The sequence below is a fragment of the Poromitra crassiceps genome (assembly GCF_964638095.1).
Source record: "Poromitra crassiceps genome assembly, chromosome: 16".
In the NCBI taxonomy this organism is placed as follows: Eukaryota; Metazoa; Chordata; class Actinopteri; order Beryciformes; family Melamphaidae; genus Poromitra; species Poromitra crassiceps.
The window spans coordinates 1,402,185-1,422,996 of record NC_139645.1 but is presented as its reverse complement, the minus strand read 5'-3'; the positions used below and the strand labels follow the sequence as shown (position 1 = coordinate 1,422,996).

Genomic DNA, 20,812 nt, shown 5'->3' with positions numbered 1-20,812 from the left:
GGATGTTATGTTAGTTATCCATTGAATACAAAAATAAGGTGAAAACCAATAAGAACCGAACTTTTTGTACATTGTTCAATTAAAATAATGTTGCCAGGCAGGTTTGTTCTCAGCATCATTTATCGCCTCGATGTTGCAACTTTAAAGTGGAATTCCCCTTTGAACACGTGATTCAAAGGTCAAAGTTGAGCATGATAAAAAAAAGCGACCTACTGTTGCCTTCAAGTGTCCCACGTAAGCTCCACGTAAATGTTGTTGTTTTTTGGTCGGAAATAACAAAATATATTCTTTAATATAGGTCGTTTTGGTTGCATTTGTATTGATTTAGAAAAAGTGTAGTGTATGCAAATATGATATCAAACTCCGCCTATCTCAGTCGTATTTATCACTTTGTTAAATCATGTGCGATCAATACTTCGCTATTCCTATGTTTTTTTAGAACACTTGAAGGCAGCATACGTCACGCAAATGGCGGACGGTGTAAACAGAGTCTGTAACGTCGCAGACACAAGTGAAATATCTTTAGTTTAAGATGAATCACGTAGAATGTGAGCGCGTGGACAGCCTGGACGGCTGGGTCGCTGTAAAAAGTAACATCTTTGAAGAAAACGAGACGTTTAAGCTGGGATTTATCGTGCAATGGAATGTCATCGAGTCCAAGTTTGCTGTCACCTGTCACAACCGGACTTTACAGCGGCAGAAACGCAAGGAACACGTTGCCTTGGGGGAGTCAGGGGACACTCAGATGAGCTGGGCCGGACTGTTCTCTGTGGACGATCTGAAACACATCCACCAACAGTTCACATGTGTGGCTGATGTGTTGGTACCCTATCTTCCCGAGCTATCCGGCTTCCAAGAGGGCAACATTTGGGATATGCTATTCCTGAATCGGAGGTCGAGTCCAGACGAAGACGAGAGGGACTTGGATACACCTTGTCGACAGCTGGAGAAATACTTCAGCACGGCGATCGATATCTGCGGACGCAAAATAGTGCTCGATACATTATTCTCACAGGATGAACGCGACGTGGAGGAGTACTTTGAAAACCTGCAGGAGTTCAAGAGGAAGACCATGCAGGACGAGATAGCGAGAGCCAAGCGCCAGCTGCGAGAGGTGAGACACTGACCTGCTGCTCAGTGTCTGCTCTGTCCTCCTGGAATCTATCTATCTATCTATCTACTGTATCTATGTATCTATCTATCTATGTATCTATCTATCTATCTATCTATCTATCTATCTATCTATCTATCTATCTATCTATCTATGTATCTATCTATCTATCTATCTATCTATCTATCTATCTATCTATCTATCTATCTGTCTGTCTGTCTGTCTATGTATCTATCAATCTATCAATCTATCTATCTATCTATCTATCTATCTATCTATCTATCAATCAATCAATCAATCAGTCTGTCTATCAATCAATCAATCAATCAATCAATCAATCAATCAATCAGTCTGTCTGTCTGTCTGTCTGTCTGTCTATGTATCTATCGATTTATCTGTCTATCTGTCTGTCTGTCTGTCTGTCTGTCTGTCTGTCTGTAACGTAATGCACATAAGTCTACTCTGGAACCCAGGGCCCTGTCATATACATCTATCTATCTATAACGTAATGCACATAAGTCTATTCTGGAACCCAGGGCCCTGTACACCTTGGCAAAACCAAATCTGTTTTGTTTGGCACACACAAAGCACAGCGTAAGGATGCAAATAAAATTTTCTGCACTGCAGAACCAGTTTGCCATAAAAACGAGGCAACAACTTGTACCAGCAATGCCATCTGGATCACACCTGTTCAGTGTGCTACAGTCATAACATCCAAACTCAAGAGAAAGATGCAAGTTCTCCAAAACACCATGTAGGCCTATACTGTATATACTTGATCCTCCACCAAGAAAAGTCATGTTGAGCCTGAGGATTTTAAGACACACTTTTTACCTGGGCAGTTTAGAGTGGAGCCGCTTAAAATCAACTACCTGTTTGACATCATAAAAACATCATACTCAGCAGCACAGTGTCACTTGACTTTCCCCTGGGGGGTGGCACAGTACTTGACTCTATCTTACCTAAATCCAAACAAAACAAAACAAATCAAGGAGGGGGCAAATTGAGTCCTATGGGGGTAAAAGACATCGGCAAAATATTGAAAATAAAAAAATAAAACCTGTCATGTCACAAGTTCAGTGTGTCTCGCCATTCTGTCTCCTCTGAGAATAGTTACATTCTGACTATGACATTCTAACTATAATTTATGTTTCTTTCATGGGGATACATTACTTTCTCTGATTAATAAAAGGATAACATTGCACCAGCTGGCTCGAAATTCTTGAGAAAAGCCGCTGGAGAAATCTGCATTTTTGATCACAAAAATCACACAGAAAACTCAGCAAAATCCTGGAGGGACTGACTAGTTAAACTCTCACGAAATGACATCTGCAACAAAGGAATATATATTTTTTAATGGCAATTTTATCATACTTAAAATTCCCATGCAGTTCAATGCAATGAACCGGCCTGCTTCTAGAGAGGATGGAAATCCTGGTAATAAATATAGCCTCATATGCTTTTTGATCATTACTTATTTTGATAATAATTGTGTCCATATCGTCTTGCGAGCACTAGACTGGAATAGCTCTGCAGAGCGAAGAGTTGGCCGAGGGCAAAGGGAATAAGTCCAAGCAGTGGTGTTGATGTCTTCTTCTTGTCCATGATGTCTTCTTGTCCATGTGCAGCTGCTCTGGACCCACAGCAGTGCTGACGGGATGGTCCAGCTGCTCAGCATCTACCAGGAGGAGGAGCAGGCCTACCAGGACCTGGTCACCGTGGCGACCACCTTCTTCCACTACCTGCTGCAGCCGTTCAGAGACATGAGAGAGCTGGCCTGCCTCTACAACATGGACATCCTGGTAAATAGAGGCTGGACAGCTTGACAACTATGGCATTTACTTTTAGGATCGTGTGTATCGTGTAGTCCTACTCTGTCTACCTTGTTGCTGTGTAGAGTTAGGAAGACCATAAAGTTGACTTGGACTTGAACTGAACTGACCTTGTTGTGCGTTAAATGTCAGAGTTGTCTTCTTCTTGCTCACTGTGGTCTTCTGCAGAAGTCTTTGGAGGATGAGGACCTGGGTCCTAAGAGGATCACAGCTCTGGAGAAGGAGGCGGAGGAGTGGAGGAGACGAGCGGAGGATGCAGTCTCCTCCATTCAGGACATCACGGTCACCTACTTTGTGCAGACGTCAAAGGCTCTGGCTGGTATAGCAGACTAGGTTTTACTGTGTGTGTGTGTGTGTGTGTGTGTGTGTGTGTGTGTGTGTGTGTGTGTGTGTGTGTGTGTGTGTGTGTGTGTGTGTGTGTGTGTGTGTGTGTGTGTGTGTGTGTGTGTGTGTGTGTGTGTGTGTGTGTGTGTGTATGTCGGAGCCCTTTTTGTTATCTGGTGGTATTCCTGTTGATAACTGGCCCAATGTGACATTGATATGTTTTGGGTGCAGCTACGAGGGAGCAGAACATTTTTTCAGGCAAATAACAATAACCGTCAGGTTTTGGTGTCAGGCCCTCAGAATGAAAGAGGAGGAGATTCTTTGTCGACTTGTCATTTTGCACCAACGTTCACCATACAGGTGTGGACGGCACGGTGGCTCAGTGGTTAACGCTGTTGCCTCACAGCAAGAAGGTCCCGGGTTCGAACCCCGGTCCGTCCCAGGTCCTTTCTGTGTGGAGTTTGCATGTTCTCCCCGTGTCCGTGTGGGTTTTCTCTGGGTGCTCCGGTTTCCTCCCACCATCAAGAAAGACATGTATGTTAGGGTTAATATTCCTGTCAGTGCCCCTGACCAAGGTACTGGCAAAAAGAACTGGAGTTGGTCCCCGGGCGCTGCACAGTGGCTGCCCACTGCTCCTAGTTCTAGGAAGGTTCCTAGTAGAGGATGGGTCAAATGCAGAGGGTGAATTTCCCCAAGGGGATAAAAAAAGTATAACTTTTAACTACAGCAGAAGCCCATTATAGAAGAATAAGAGATAAGGATTTATCCACTGACAGTAGCCTGACATTGATCACAATACTTCGTAACTCCTGGAAGGCACTGAGCATCACAAATGAATGTCTAACAGTGTAAGAGTTTTTTTTCATATTATTATTATTATCTCCTGATTTCCCCCACATTTTCTCCCCAGTTGTGCTTGTCCAATTTCCCCCCTGCTGTCCCGGTCGCTGCTCCACCCTCTGCTGATCTGGGGAGAGCCGTAGACTAGCACCATGCTTCCTCCGACACATGCACAGTTGCCAGCCGCTTCGTTTCCCCTGTCAGCGGGGAGCTTCACCGGCAGGATCCTGGGAGGATCACGCTATTCCCACCAGTTCCCTTCCGCCCCAAACAGGACCCCCGACCGACCAGAGGAGGCGCTAGTGCAGCGACCAGGACACATACCCCTAATGCAGCTTCCCACCCTCAGACACAGCCAATCGTGCCTGTATGGACGCCTGACCGAGCCGGAGGCAAAGCGGGGGCGCGAATCTGCGACCCTCGTGTTGGTAGGCAGGGAGTCTACCGCTACACTAGCCGGACACCCGTGTGTTTTTCCTATTCTTGTGCTACAGTATGTTCCTCTGGTTCCATGCATGTACTTACGTGTGCTGTGGACATGCATCACATGTGCAGGTATGTTGAAGCAGATGGAGGAGGATAAGTGTCGTTTTGGAGCAGCTGCCTGGGCGTCTGCAGCTCCCAGACTGGAGAAACTCCGCTTCCTGTTGGCCAAAGAAACCCTGCAGCACATGAGAGCCACAGAGATGTGCCTCGGCCGCAAGAAAGACGGCATCAGAGAGAGGGTGCGTGTCTCCCTCTGTCCTCTGTCCTCTGTGTCTCCCTCTGTCCTCTGTGTCTCCCTCTGTCCTCTGTCCTCTGTGTCTCCCTCTGTCCTCTGCTGAACAAAAAACGCGCTAAAATATATGTCTCATTTTTAAATTAGTCTACACTTTCCAAGTTGGCATGTTGGACACTTGCACGCTGGCAGGGCTTTGGCTCATTCTGATCTTTCTCAGCAGTGCCAAGATCTTCACTAGTCTAGTAGCTGTTTGTATGTCTGTTTGGAATTATTACAACGTTTCAGTCTCATCTCCAGTGTGTTTGACACAATCTGACTTGGCACCCTTGTTTTGTGGTGCAGTTGTGCGCTCTGTCTGGCCAGAGATGTGTGTCTGCTCTGTCTGGCCAGAGATGTGCAGCTGAGGGTGGCCAGCAGCAGCAGGACACGGTGGACCAGCTGGAGCTGAACTTCTACCAGGTTCAGCTGGAGCTCTACGACACCAAGTTTGAGATCCTGAAGAACGAGGAGCAGCTGCTGGTGGCTCAGATCGACACCCTGCGGAGGCAGATGAAAGGTATGCTCTACGATCATTGGTTCCATAGTGAGTAACAGTTTATAAAGTAGTTGTGTTTTATGCTAGTAACAGTTTATAAAGTAGTTGCCTGCTTCCAGACTCCTGAATCGCGTCCCGCCCACTCCTCAGATTTTGTCGAGTGATTCAGAGAGTCTGGTGTTGCTCAACGACTTGTTCTTGCTCAGATAAACTTTTAAAGTTTTTTTGTTTTTTGGATTTTCGGAAGTACCGCAACTGGGAATTGAAGCCGTGTGCTTTTCCCTCAACACTACCCAGACGCCAGAGCTATCTAGTAAGAGAGTGGCGTCAGCGGAGGTCTCATTAACCATTGTGTGACTCATTAGCCAATGAACAGCCAGGAAGGGGTCTCGCACTACTTTTGAATGCTAAAATAATGGTGATAATGTACAATTTGATTCTTTAAAAAAAAATCCCTTTCAAAGTACAACACAAACTGTCCATTTTGCTGCAACTCGACAGTGCTGCTTAATCCAGAACCTTACTTCCTGGAACTCTTGAGAGTAAAAAAACTGGTCCATTGGAGTGAACGGAGATGTCGCGACTCTTCTATCTACACGGCTCTGCTAGACGCCCCTCTCAGAGAAACTATTGAGCCAATCAGAGCCTTTGTGGGCAGGACTAAATTCTAAATCGTTCATGCGATGGTTTTTCATTGCCGTTTCAGCAGAATCATATTTTGTCCTTACAAAGACAATATGTTGGAATCATTGAACACGACTCTTTTCTGAGCAATATGAATCACGCTGTGGAACAGACAGCTTTTCATACAAGTGGAATGGTGATTCTTGGCCTTGGACAGTCCACTCTCAAACATTCAAGGAACCTTCAGTCAAAGGTCTATGAAGCTCCTCCATAGAGGCCACCTTTTCACAATTCACTATACAAGAAGTTCCAAGTACACAACCCAGGTGAGCTGAGAGAAAAGCCTCAAGGTTTCCTCTGACAAAGAAAAGAAAAAAAAAAAAAATCTTTTCTTTTCTTTTTTTCTTCTTTTTACCAGAAAACTATTTAAAATAATGCAAAAAAATAGGCTTGAAAGCACGTTTAATTGGGGGAAATATTTGGTGCGTTGACATGTTCCCTAATTGCTCCTCCTAGGAAATGATGATTTTTGGGGACCGATGAAAGAATGAGTTTGTGAAAGAAAGATGGCTGCTGTGAAAGAAAGATGGCTGCTGTGAAAGAAAGATGGCTGCTGTGAAAGAAAGATGGCTGCTGCGAGGCTGTGGACCAAATCAAGAGTCAATGTTCCTCAGCAGGTTCCATATTAGGTTCTGCATTCTGAAGATATCTGCAGGCTGCACTCAGGTGATGCTGTAAATGTTCTGTAGGTCGTCTGAGAAAGTGATTTGAATTTTGACGCACTTTTCAGAATGAATGAATGATATTAAAAGCGTACTTTGCCCCGTTTCACACTAGACTAGTGACTCGCTAAAGGCTTTCAATTGAAATATCACCATCGCCCCACAACGATCATTTCAGTCGTTATGACCGATCTAATTAATTAATTATATTAAGCCCCAATGCTCGACGCTTGAATAAATGCTTCACTAAAGAAAATGGTTAGATAAACAAACGTTTTACATAACCTAAGTTGAAGTAGTTTTCTTATTTTGCACATTAAATGTGTACATTTTGAGAAGCGTTGTATGTTTTTATGTTTGCATCTGCCAGAGTGGACCATCACTATAAGAGTGATCATGTGTTCATTCCACTACAGGAGAGTCTGGATGGGGGGGGGTGATGCACACATACAGCTATCGGCAATCGGCCAAAAGAGTTGGAAAATATCAACATATCAGATATCGGCGAAAAAACATTGTGTATCCCTTAATACATTATTAATATTATCATATCCCTAATGAAGCTTCATGTCACCCACCATGCTGGACCCAGATCATCTTATTTTAATATTCCCATATGCCGTGTGTGTGTGTGCGTGCGTGTGTGTGTCTGTGTGCGTGTGCGTGTGCGCGCGCGTTTGTGTGTGTGCGTGCGTGTGTGTGAGTGTGTGTGAGTGAGAGTGTGTGTGTGTGTGCGTGCGCGTGCGTGTGCGTGCGTGTGTGTGTCTGTGTGCGTGTGCGCGTGTGTGTGTGTCTGTGTGTGTGTGCGTGTGCTTGCGCGTTTGTGTGTGTGCGTGCGTGCGCGCGTGTGTGTGTGGAAAAGGCTGTTGGCTTGACGGGGAGTCTGCGTTTGTGTCTCAGAGATGAAGGAGGAGGTGGTGTATTATGATGTGTGTGAGGAGCCAGAGGAGCTGCACAGTCTGGCCCACACAGCTCAGCAGCAGACAGACTCTCCTGCTGTCAGGCAGCTGAGGAGACGCCTCCAGAACCTGGAGACCAAGAGAGGCAGCATCTGTGCCCGGAGAGCATATCTCCGCAACAAGAAGGTAGGCTGTGCACCACATGAAGGTAGGCTGACCCTAACCCTAACCCAACAAGAAGGTAGGCTGTGTGCACCACATGAAGGTAGGCTAACCCTAACCCTAACCCTAACCCAACAAGAAGGTAGGCTGTGCACCACATGAAGGTAGGCTGACCCTAACCCTAACCCAACAAGAAGGTAGGCTGTGCACCACATGAAGGTAGGCTGACCCTAACCCTAACCCAACAAGAAGGTAGGCTGTGCACCACATGCAGGTAGGCTGACCCTAACCCTAACCCAACAAGAAGGTAGGCTGTGCACCACATGAAGGTAGGCTGACCCTAACTCTAACCCTAACCCAACAAGAAGGTAGGCTGTGCACCACATGAAGGTAGGCTGACCCTAACCCTAACCCAACAAGAAGGTAGGCTGTGCACCACATGAATGTAGGCTGACCCTAACTCTAACCCTAACCCAACAAGAAGGTAGGCTGTGCACCACATGAAGGTAGGCTGACCCTAACCCAACAAGAAGGTAGGCTGTGCACCACATGAAGGTAGGCTGACCCTAACCCTAACCCAACAAGAAGGTAGGCTGTGCACCACATGAAGGTAGGCTGACCCTAACCCAACAAGAAGGTAGGCTGTGCACCACATGAAGGTAGGCTGACCCTAACTCTAACCCTAACCCAACAAGAAGGTAGGCTGTGCACCACATGAAGGTAGGCTGACCCTAACCCAACAAGAAGGTAGGCTGTGCACCACATGAAGGTAGGCTGACCCTAACCCTAACCCAACAAGAAGGTAGGCTGTGCACCACATGAAGGTAGGCTGACCCTAACCCTAACCCAACAAGAAGGTAGGCTGTGCACCACATGAAGGTAGGCTGACCCTAACCCTAACCCAACAAGAAGGTAGGCTGTGCACCACATGAAGGTAGGCTGACCCTAACTCTAACCCTAACCCAACAAGAAGGTAGGCTGTGCACCACATGAAGGTAGGCTGACCCTAACCATAACCCAACAAGAAGGTAGGCTGTGCACCACATGAAGGTAGGCTGACCCTAACCCTAACCCAACAAGAAGGTAGGCTGTGCACCACATGAAGGTAGGCTGACCCTAACCCTAACCCAACAAGAAGGTAGGCTGTGCACCACATGAAGGTAGGCTCACCCTAACTCTAACCCTAACCCAACAAGAAGGTAGGCTGTGCACCACATGAAGGTAGGCTGACCCTAACCCTAACCCAACAAGAAGGTAGGCTGTGTGCACCACATGAAGGTAGGCTGACCCTAACCCTAACCCAACAAGAAGGTAGGCTGTGCACCACATGAAGGTAGGCTGACCCTAACCCTAACCCAACAAGAAGGTAGGCTGTGCACCACATGAAGGTAGGCTGACCCTAACCCTAACCCAACAAGAAGGTAGGCTGTGCACCACATGAAGGTAGGCTAACCCTAACCCAACAAGAAGGTAGGCTGTGCACCACATGAAGGTAGGCTGACCCTAACCCTAACCCAACAAGAAGGTAGGCTGTGCACCACATGAAGGTAGGCTAACCCTAACCCTAACCCAACAAGAAGGTAGGCTGTGCACCACATGAAGGTAGGCTGACCCTAACCCTAACCCAACAAGAAGGTAGGCTGTGCACCACATGAAGGTAGGCTGACCCTAACCCTAACCCAACAAGAAGGTAGGCTGTGCACCACATGAAGGTAGGCTGACCCTAACCCTAACCCATTTCACAGCTGGGCTACAGTTGTACACTTGTAGTTTTCATATTTGGTAGCCGGGGTCATGTTCACAAACTGGTTGTGAGAGGCCTCCAGATGGCTGGACTACCTAAGAGAAGGGCCAAACAGCTAGCAAGGTATTGCTCTCTGCTATTATTGGTAGCCTCTCAATATGGAGAAGGCTCTGCTTTTTGTATCCTTGAAGTGAATACTGGATACTAACCAATATCTTGTATTATAGTGTAACTGTATCTGTCAACTTGTCACTGCCATCACCCTGTGTGGTGTTTTTTGTTGTTGTTGTACGCATTATTGTGGTCGCCAACTAGGCACTTTTGTAACTAACTGTCTCCCAGCATCTGACTGCATTATTAGTGTTTATGTCCTTTGTACGATGTATTTATGTGGACATAAATACATCGTGTGTGTGTTGTGTGTGTGTTGTGTGGTGTGTGTGTGTGTGTGTGTGTGTGTGTGTGTGTGTGTGTGTGTGTGTTGTATGTGTGTGTGTGTGTGTGTGTGTGTGTGTGTGTGTGTGTGTGTGTGTGTGTGTGTGTGTGTGTGTGTGTGTGTGTGTGTGTTGTGTTGTGTGTGTGTGTGTGTGTGTGTGTGTGTGTGTGTGTGTAGGATCAGTGTGTGGAGGCTCAGGAGCAGAAGCATCATGTGGCTGAGCAGAGCTCCATAGTGTTCACCCAGCATCACCAAGTCCAACTGGTACGTCACCATGGCAGCCCAACATCCAACTGTCTCTCATATCTGTCTTCCATCACTGTCTCCCCCTGCTGTCTGTCTCCCCCTGCTGTCTGTCTCCCCCTGCTGTCTGTCTCCCCCTGCTGTCTGTCTCCCCCTGCTGTCTGTCTCCCCCTGCTGTCTGTCTCTCCCTCACTGTCTCTCCCTCACTGTCTCCCCCTGCTGTCTGTCTTCCCCTGCTGTCTGTCTCCCCCTGCTGTCTGTCTCGCCCTGCTGTCTCCCCCTGCTGTCTGTCTCTCCCTCACTGTCTCTCCCTCACTGTCTCCCCCTGCTGTCTGTCTCTCCCTAACTGTCTCTCCCTCACTGTCTCCCCCTGCTGTCTGTCTCTCCCTGCTGTCTGTCTCCCCCTGCTGTCTCCCCCTGCTGTCTGTCTCTCCCTCACTGTCTCTCCCTCACTGTCTCCCCCTGCTGTCTGTCTCTCCCTCACTGTCTCCCCCTGCTGTCTGTCTCTCCCTCACTGTCTCCCCGTGCTGTCTGTCTCCCCCTGCTGTCTGTCTCTCCCTCACTGTCTCTCCCTGCTGTCTGTCTCTCCCTCACTGTCTCCCCGTGCTGTCTGTCTCCCCCTGCTGTCTGTCTCTCCCTCACTGTCTCTCCCTGCTGTCTGTCTCCCCCTGCTGTCTGTCTCTCCCCCACTGTCTCTCCCTCACTGTCTCCCCGTGCTGTCTGTCTCCCCCTGCTGTCTGTCTCTCCCTCACTGTCTCTCCCTGCTGTCTGTCTCCCCCTGCTGTCTGTCTCTCCCCCACTGTCTCTCCCTGCTGTCTGTCTCTCCCTCACTGTCTCTCCCTGCTGTCTGTCTCCCCCTGCTGTCTGTCTCTCCCCCACTGTCTCTCCCTGCTGTCTGTCTCTCCCCCACTGTCTCTCCCTGCTGTCTGTCTCTCCCCCACTGTCTCCCCCTGCTGTCTGTCTCCCCCTGCTGTCTGTCTCTCCCTCACTGTCTCCCCCTGCTGTCTGTCTCTCCCTCACTGTCTCCCCCTGCTGTCTGTCTCCCCCTGCTGTCTGTCTCTCCCTGCTGTCTGTCTCTCCCTCACTGTCTCTCCCTCACTGTCTCCCCCTGCTGTCTGTCTCCCCCTGCTGTCTGTCTCTCCCCCACTGTCTCTCCCTGCTGTCTGTCTCTCCCCCACTGTCTCCCCCTGCTGTCTGTCTCTCCCTCACTGTCTCCCCCTGCTGTCTGTCTCTCCCTCACTGTCTCCCCCTGCTTTCTGTCTCTCCCTCACTGTCTCTCCCTCACTGTCTCCCCCTGCTGTCTGTCTCTCCCTGCTGTCTGTCTCTCCCCCACTGTCTCCCCCTGCTGTCTGTCTCTCCCCCACTGTCTCCCCCTGCTGTCTGTCTCTCCCTCACTGTCTCCCCCTGCTGTCTGTCTCTCCCTCACTGTCTCCCCCTGCTGTCTGTCTCTCCCTCACTGTCTCCCCCTGCTGTCTGTCTCTCCCTCACTGTCTCCCCGTGCTGTCTGTCTCTCCCTCACTGTCTCCCCCTGCTGTCTGTCTCTCCCTCACTGTCTCCCCCTGCTGTCTGTCTCTCCCTCACTGTCTCCCCCTGCTGTCTGTCTGTCTCTCCCTCACTGTCTCCCCCTGCTGTCTGTCTCTCCCTCACTGTCTCCCCCTGCTGTCTGTCTCTCCCCCACTGTCTCCCCCTGCTGTCTGTCTCTCCCTCACTGTCTCCCCCTGCTGTCTGTCTCTCCCTCACTGTCTCCCCCTGCTGTCTGTCTCTCCCTCACTGTCTCCCCCTGCTGTCTGTCTCTCCCTCACTGTCTCCCCCTGCTGTCTGTCTCTCCCTCACTGTCTCCCCCTGCTGTCTGTCTCTCCCTCACTGTCTCCCCCTGCTGTCTGTCTCTCCCTCACTGTCTCCCCCTGCTGTCTGTCTCTCCCTCACTGTCTCCCCCTGCTGTCTGTCTCTCCCTCACGGTCTCCCCCTGCTGTCTGTCTCTCCCTCACTGTCTCCCCCTGCTGTCTGTCTCTCCCTCACTGTCTCCCCCTGCTGTCTGTCTCTCCCTCACTGTCTCCCCCTGCTGTCTGTCTCTCCCTCACTGTCTCCCCCTGCTGTCTGTCTCTCCCTCACTGTCTCCCCCTGCTGTCTGCAGAAACGAGAGAAGAAGAAGGAGGAGGACCAGAGGAGGAAGGAGTGGGTGGACCAGGAGAGAGAGAAGACGCTGAGCCGATTACGATCCTTCAGAGAGGTCCGTCTCTCTCACTCTGTCTGTATAGCTTCCTCCTGCTCTAAAGTCCTTCAGAGAGGTCCTGCTCTCTCACTCTGTCTGTATAGCTTCCTCCTGCTCTAAAGTCCTTCAGAGAGGTCCAGCTCTCTCACTCTGTCTGTATAGCTTCCTCCTGCTCTAAAGTCCTTCAGAGAGGTCCTGCTCTCTCACTCTGTCTGTATAGCTTCCTCCTGCTCTAAAGTCCTTCAGAGAGGTCCTGCTCTCTCACTCTGTCTGTATAGCTTCCTCCTGCTCTAAAGTCCTTCAGAGAGGTCCTGCTCTCTCACTCTGTCTGTATAGCTTCCTCCTGCTCTAAAGTCCTTCAGAGAGGTCCAGCTCTCTCACTCTCTCTGTATAGCTTCCTCCTGCTCTAAAGTCCTTCAGAGAGGTCCAGCTCTCTCACTCTGTCTGTATAGCTTCCTTCTGCTCTAAAGTCCTTCAGAGAGGTCCAGCTCTCTCACTCTCTCTGTATAGCTTCCTCCTGCTCTAAAGTCCTTCAGAGAGGTCCAGCTCTCTCACTCTGTCTGTATAGCTTCCTCCTGCTCTAAAGTCCTTCAGAGAGGTCCAGCTCTCTCACTCTGTCTGTATAGCTTCCTCCTGCTCTAAAGTCCTTCAGAGAGGTCCAGCTCTCTCACTCTGTCTGTATAGCTTCCTCCTGCTCTAAAGTCCTTCAGAGAGGTCCTGCTCTCTCACTCTGTCTGTATAGCTTCCTCCTGCTCTAAAGTCCTTCAGAGAGGTCCTGCTCTCTCACTCTGTCTGTATAGCTTCCTCCTGCTCTAAAGTCCTTCAGAGAGGTCCTGCTCTCTCACTCTGTCTGTATAGCTTCCTCCTGCTCTAAAGTCCTTCAGAGAGGTCCTGCTCTCTCACTCTGTCTGTATAACTTCCTCCTGCTCTAAAGTCCTTCAGAGAGGTCCTGCTCTCTCACTCTGTCTGTATAGCTTCCTGCTGCTCTAAAGTCCTTCAGAGAGGTCCAGCTCTCTCACTCTGTCTGTATAGCTTCCTCCTGCTCTAAAGTCCTTCAGAGAGGTCCTGCTCTCTCACTCTGTCTGTATAGCTTCCTCCTGCTCTAAAGTCCTTCAGAGAGGTCCTGCTCTCTCACTCTGTCTGTATAGCTTCCTCCTGCTCTAAAGTCCTTCAGAGAGGTCCAGCTCTCTCACTCTCTCTGTATAGCTTCCTCCTGCTCTAAAGTCCTTCAGAGAGGTCCAGCTCTCTCACTCTGTCTGTATAGCTTCCTCCTGCTCTAAAGTCCTTCAGAGAGGTCCTGCTCTCTCACTCTGTCTGTATAGCTTCCTCCTGCTCTAAAGTCCTTCAGAGAGGTCCTGCTCTCTCACTCTGTCTGTATAGCTTCCTCCTGCTCTAAAGTCCTTCAGAGAGGTCCTGCTCTCTCACTCTGTCTGTATAGCTTCCTCCTGCTCTAAAGTCCTTCAGAGAGGTCCTGCTCTCTCACTCTGTCTGTATAACTTCCTCCTGCTCTAAAGTCCTTCAGAGAGGTCCAGCTCTCTCACTCTGTCTGTATAGCTTCCTGCTGCTCTAAAGTCCTTCAGAGAGGTCCAGCTCTCTCACTCTGTCTGTATAGCTTCCTCCTGCTCTAAAGTCCTTCAGAGAGGTCCTGCTCTCTCACTCTGTCTGTATAGCTTCCTCCTGCTCTAAAGTCCTTCAGAGAGGTCCTGCTCTCTCACTCTGTCTGTATAGCTTCCTCCTGCTCTAAAGTCCTTCAGAGAGGTCCTGCTCTCTCACTCTGTCTGTATAGCTTCCTCCTGCTCTAAAGTCCTTCAGAGAGGTCCTGCTCTCTCACTCTGTCTGTATAGCTTCCTGCTGCTCTAAAGTCCTAAAAGGAAGAGTTCATCCACAAATGAAAATGATTTACTCACCCCAATGTCCCTTCGTATTATATTGTCCTCGCTGACAATGCTCTAGAGCAGAGGGGGTTTCAAAGTCTGAGACTGTGGGCCTCCCCCCAGACAAAGCTTGGAAAAAGGAGCCCCCCCCCCCCCCCCCCCCCCCCCTCACTCAAATCCTCGAAATAATCGATTATAAGATGCATCGCGATGCGGACGTGCACGATTCTGCATCGATTCACAAATGTCAAAAATCGTTTATTTTTTATTTTTTTATAATCAAATAAAATATGATGGAAGTACATGCAGTTGTTTATTTTATTTATGGGTCATAATACAATGCAATTCTAAATGCACTTTTATTTTAAAAGTAGCCACACAGTGAGAAAAAAGAAAGTGAGAAAAAATAAATCATCTAGTGATGCATCGATTTAAGATGCATCGAGATGCATCGATAATCGTAATCGAATCGAATCGTAGCCCTCTGAATCGTAATCGAATGGAATCGTGAGACCAGTGAAGATTCACAGCCCTAACGCCTATGAGATCATGATTGTGTTATTTGATCCCATGGCATTGAGCCAAGACAGCCTGATATTATTATTATTATTTATTGCTGTTACATAAACAGGTCTGTCTGAAGGCATTTATTACTTTCTGACTCTGCTGTATCTCTGAACTATCTCTTTCATCAAATCACACACGTTTGGGCTATTCTATGATCTCCTTGTAATAAGTCATGTTCACTTCCATTCACTGAGCCTCCCCTGAAACTGTTTGGAGCCCCCCTGGCGAGGCCCGCCTCCAAACCCCGGCTCTAGAGCAGTGCTTCTCAAACCTTTTCACGTCCAACTGACACAAATTATTAGACCACGGACCTGCATTTGATCACATTTGGTCCCACCAGGATTCCTCGTCTGATAGGAGTTTTGCTTTTAGATGTTTTATTACAGAAAGTGGATGAAACCCACGACCAAAATTGTGTTACTTATGGATGCAATTATAGTGAAAATAAATGATCCCCCTTTTTTCCGGGGAACCTATGAGATAATGAGGTACTGACTGCAGCTGTGATCTGTGTGGAGAAATGACACAGACACATTTGATGCGTTGTTTGGAGCTGTATGAAGATACCTCGTTAAGTTCAGTTTGTGTGGGAGAAGCTGAGATGAGCTGCGGGGGGTAACGACACCCCGTGTGTTCAGTGTTTGAACTGCGGGGGGTAACGACTCCCCGTGTGTTCAGTGTTCCTATCAACTTCAATGGACTCTGCTGACTGAGCACACACACACCCACACACACACACACACAGACACACACACACACACACACACACAGACAGACACACACACACAGAGACACACACACACACACACACAGACACACACACACACACACACACACACACACACACACACTGAATTTTAATTTCGGGCTGAGCTATTCCATTCATCTCATTCTCTCTGCATCAGCATCATCGCTTTGTGTGTGTGTGTGTCTGTGTGTGTGTGTGTGTGTGTGTGTGTGTGTGTGTGTGTGTGTGTGTGTGTGTGTGTGTCTGTGTGTCTATGTGTGTGTGTGTGTGTGTGTCTGTGTGTCTATGTGAGTGTGTGTGTGTGTGTGTGTGTGTGTGTGTGTGTGTGTGTGTGTGTGTGTGTGTGTGTGTGTGTGTGTGTGTGTGTGTTATGCACGTGTTTTGTTGTTGTGAGTAGGGATGCAACAAGATTATAGATGTAGATTTAGATGTACGAAAAAAATCATAATTATCATGCATTCATTTATTTCACAACACTGGATAATTCACTGCAATATCGCTCATGTATGTGTTACAAATACATTCACGCTACTGTTAGGAACTACGTTTCCCATACACCCGGGGGGGGGTTAAGTTTTGTGGTCTGTGGCAACTAGGAAGTGAAGTTGTGTTGTTGAAATAAACAAAGGGTGATTTTTTAACTCTTCAAGTTACCAACTCTTCTTCGAGTTGTCTCCGGCATGTGTCCTTAGTGCACACCACAGTACCATGATGTCCCTTTTTTGAGAGTGAGGACAGAAATACAACGCGTCAAAATGTTTTCCTGTTCAAAAAAAGCTGTTGTTTTAAACCGTTAAACCGGTTAATAGTGAAATGGGTTCATCGCTGTGAGACTTCAGACTTGTGTGTGGGTGGTGTCATCATGTGTCCGTGCTGTCTGTCCCTAAATCCATGTCTTCATCATGTGTCCATGCTGTCTGTCCCTAAATCCATGTCTTCATCATGTGTCCATGCTGTCTGTCCCTAAATCGTCTTCTCGTCTCTTCCCAGAAGCGTCGTGGTCAGTACATGCTGAAGACGCCTCAGTCCACCACGTCGTCCTCGGGGACGTGGCCGTGGCCCGACGACGATGACGACTCCCAGCCGCTCTCCTTCATCAGCTTCGGCCCGCCTCTCCCTCCCACCCGTCCAGCACCGCCCGGCACCAGGAGAACCCCCAAGAAACCTCAGCCCAAAGACATCCCCGTCCAGATCTACGCCCCACCACCACCACCACCACCCTCAACAGCCAGCCCCACTGCAGCCCCACCTCCACCTCCTCCACCCCCACCTCCCGCTCTACCTCCTCCTCCGCCTGCCCGTGCCCCACCCCCCGCCCGTGCCCCGCCCCCGCCCTCCCAAGATGCACCGCTGCCACTCCGTGAGAAAGAGGCCGTCCCTTTCCCAGCCAAGAACACTCTGAAGCAAAACATAGGTGAGAGCGAAATATGATATATTTAAGCAATATAGCATGAGAGCCAGTGTGTTGTGGCGAATATATCCCGCTGATAAGCTGTTATCCCACAAGGCCGCAGGCCTCGTGGGATAACAGCTTATCAGCGGGATATATTCGCCACAACACCACGCAGCTCGAGTGCTATATTGCTTTTATAAAACGGTTTCCAAGTATAATAATATAATAATAATAATACTATAAGATCGACTGGCATGGTATTCTGATAGAGTCAGTTGAAACACTACTGTAAGGCGGGACCGCAAGAACGTGCGGGTGATTTGATTGGATCGTTCTGGAGACTGAAGTTGACATTGGCCAATCCTGGCACTTGCTGAGAAGCTGAGAGCTTTCTGGAAAGCCGACAGGCAGCTCGAGCGCAGCGCTGCATTCTCAGAGCTTGCTGAGAAGCTGAGTGCTTTCTGCAAAGCCCGACACCAACTAACGTTACGGGGTTAAATGCGGGGTTAAATGCGGGGTTAACAGCCTTTTTTTTGCAAAGAAGACATTAGCCCGCATCTATTCTTGTACAAAACATAATTTTCTGCGAAGTATTAGTAAAGTTATAAGCGAAGATCGATTCACAAGGATCTGACAGCTGTCTCCGCCATTTGTTTTTTTTGAGGTAACCAAAGGCTTTTAGTAAGAGAGTTGCCATGGCAACCAATAACCCATGGCCATGGGTTATTATGGGTTATTGGAGTGGGTTATTAGAATTATACAATGGCTGTGAACCAATCAGATTGCTTGATTTGAGAGAGCCGTTTTATTTATATATATATATATATATATATATATATATATATATATATATATATATATATATGTGATCCTGCTCTCGCCTTGTTTATATTTCAAAACATATGATTGTTTATATTTGAAGGGAAGATTTGAGTCTGTCCGTTGTTTTTAAATTGTGTGTTTTCTCTCACTCTCATACTAGGGACAATGGACGAAGTGTTGGCTTCCTTGCAGCGAGGTCAGATCCAGCTTCGGAAGGTCCCGGCTCCCGGGACAGCGCGCCCTGCAGGCGACGTGAGGAGCAACCTGATGTCAGCCATCCGAGGGGGAGTCGTCCTGAAGAAGGTGAGGAGAAAAACACTACAGACGTGTGGAGAAGGAGAATGCTTTGATTTGACCGTCTGTGGTCTAAGTGAAGGGTCGGTGTGTGAATCAATTGTTAGATGTTCTGAGAAGTTATATAAATATATACATCAAGTAAATTCATCTTATAATCACTTTGATGGTTGCAACTGAGGACAACTTCAGTATGAAAGACATATTAGCTAAATGTCTATGGGTTGCAGCTGTGGCTTGGACTGAGTTCAGGGTTGAGTTGAAGCAGTCAAAAATACGTTGGGTGTTAAAAAACATATAACCTTGTCTGGTCTTATGTTCATCTATTTGTGGGTATATTGTGATGATGTGTCTTGTGCTTTTATTTATGTGTTTTTATTGTGTAATGAAAATCTTGTCTGGAAAACGTATTGAAGGGACAGTCAGTGTCTGACATTAACTGCTCACCTGCCAACAGTCAGTCAACTCAAAAGAATGACCTGCCAAAATAAGTTTTACTGGTGAGAATAATTAATATACATTTTTCATAGAAATGTGTCATCCTACCCATTTTCAATGCTAGTTTGTGTAAAGAATCAGGTATTTGTGTTAATTTAAAACTTGTTCACTCACTTATGGTATACTGTGCATCGATCAAATTTGTTATACACACATACATAATATATAATATATATAACCTGAGTTATATTTCACATTTTGATAGTAATCCCCAAGTAATGTTAGGTTAGTTAACTAGGCAGGGGAGAAACGTTTGCACTCCTTTTTCTAGAGTCATTGTAGCAGGTAGCCAATCAACAGTCTGTTTGATACAGAGCTTTGATTTTATTGGCTCACGGTCAGAGAGGGTCTATGGTTCTATGGTGGTCACTGGTCAGTAGGGACAACTTGGCTAAGACCAAAGAAGACAGCACATAACTGAGGTGTTCAAATATGATTGTCCGATCAACTACAAATTTGAAGAGCATTTGGCGCTTGGCGGGTGTTCATTTCAGACTGTGGGGGACTGACGGTAACGTTTGAACACAAATGTGAAAGTGAATGTTCCTGGTGTGCTGCTGCAGATGGTGGCTGTGCGTTCAGAGGTCCAGACCAGTCCAGACAACGAGCTGGAGCGCAGCATCAAGGCCGCCATGCAGAGGATGAAGAAGGTCTCCGCTGACTCCGACGAGGACGAGGAGAACCGAGGAGACGACGAGATCCAGTCTACAGAGTGGGACAGCTGAGAACACTATATACACACACACACACACACACGAAGCACGCATCAGCTCTGCTCTGATTCTTTCTCCATAGTCTCATTGTGGCTGTCAAATATTCATCAAAAGGCTTCTTGTTTGAGTTGTCACCTAGTTATCTCATTTGTCATTTCAAAATAATCCCAAAGTGACAGTAACGCCACGCAAAAACTGCTTCATTCAAAACTAACCGCCAAGTGGTAAAGTGAGTTTCCTCTCTTCTGACTCTGTAGTAGGTTTACAGGAATCCCAAGCTGAGCGTATTACTGTACTGTAGGTGTTGAAATGACTACATCGCTCCCATCGCTCACTGTCTCAAAGGGCTTTGGTGAGCTACAGTCACACAGCAGGGGGGGGGGAAGCAGGAGAAACCCTGTGGTGGAAACGTCTTACTGCACTGACTCCACACTCAGCTGACGTCCATCACCTTTGCACAGAATAGTCTTGAGTTATTTTTGATCAGACTGTACCTTTAATGAGGGCTCCCGCAAATCATGAGTTTTGCGGCTATTGCATTTCCTTTCTAGCCGAGGAGTTAAATGTAATCAAGTAGCATTAATTACAATCTCCATGTTTGTAGTTGTTGTATTATAGACTTGTAGTCTTGTGTACTTGTGTCCCTGTTTTTGTCTGTCTTTGATTTAGAAACGTGTCAATGTTTTCTCTCATGCAATTATATTATGATGTGACATTTCTTCCTCTATGATGCCATAACAAATGAACCTTGAATGTTGGATTATTTTTGCCTTTCGTTAACCAACAGGGTTTCTTGATTTTAGCACTGAACATTGAAGTGCACACCTGTGCACACCTGTGCACACACCTCACGGCTCACCTCACAGTCCTGTGCTCATCTTCAAATCCCCAGAGAAGCTTTAGATGGCCCTGGTGACACAGTCACAGGTAATACATCACGTTCGGGGCAAACTTTGTACTCGTGACCTTTGAACGTGTGACACACAGCACTTAATTCATTTACTAGGACTTCTCAGAGCGTTTGAAGGTGTAACACGTAGAGGACTATGAAGCACTGGTTTTTATTCTGTTTTGGTTTCACTTCTTCTAATATTGGACGGTTAAACGTTATAAAGGTTTGCAGATAATGATAATAAATGCCACTTCTGTCGTTTCCTTTTTATTTTTGAACGTTTAAATGTGCACATGTGAAAAGTATTAGTGTTAGTGTGCCATGGAGCACTTTGTTTTCACAAACATTCTGAGACAACTGCCAACATTAGAATGTTAATAATTGTTGGAGAAAGATGGATTTGTGTGCCATGTGCTTAACCCATTGATACCTGATGCAGCATTTGTGTGTGTATCCCTTTAAGACCGCGAACCGCGTTAACGCGGTTTGTGGTCTTAAAGGGATACGCACACAAATGAGGGATATACACGCAAATGCTGCATCAGGTATCAATGGGTTAACAGGTCAGCTACAGTATGTTCACCTGTTGCTGCTGCTGTATTTTAA

At 47.4% G+C, this 20,812-nt stretch overlaps 1 protein-coding gene across 2 annotated transcripts; it reads left to right on the top strand.

Annotated features, from left to right (window-relative positions):
- Window positions 1–479: 479 nt before the first annotated feature.
- On the top strand, window positions 480–20,812 carry whamm (WASP homolog associated with actin, golgi membranes and microtubules). 2 transcript variants are annotated; one of them, XM_083652664.1, is made up of 11 exons: window positions 480–1,114; window positions 2,740–2,913; window positions 3,112–3,262; window positions 4,663–4,832; window positions 5,171–5,384; window positions 7,610–7,794; window positions 10,128–10,214; window positions 12,328–12,423; window positions 16,588–17,008; window positions 17,970–18,112; window positions 19,165–20,812. In XM_083652664.1, exons 1-11 carry the CDS (start codon window positions 533–535, stop codon window positions 19,324–19,326), a joined length of 2,385 nt encoding a protein of 794 aa, XP_083508790.1. In that variant the 5' UTR covers window positions 480–532; the 3' UTR covers window positions 19,327–20,812. The 2 variants fall into 2 exon arrangements, with proteins under 2 accessions (XP_083508790.1, XP_083508789.1); XM_083652663.1 differs by having other exon boundaries at window positions 16,585–17,008.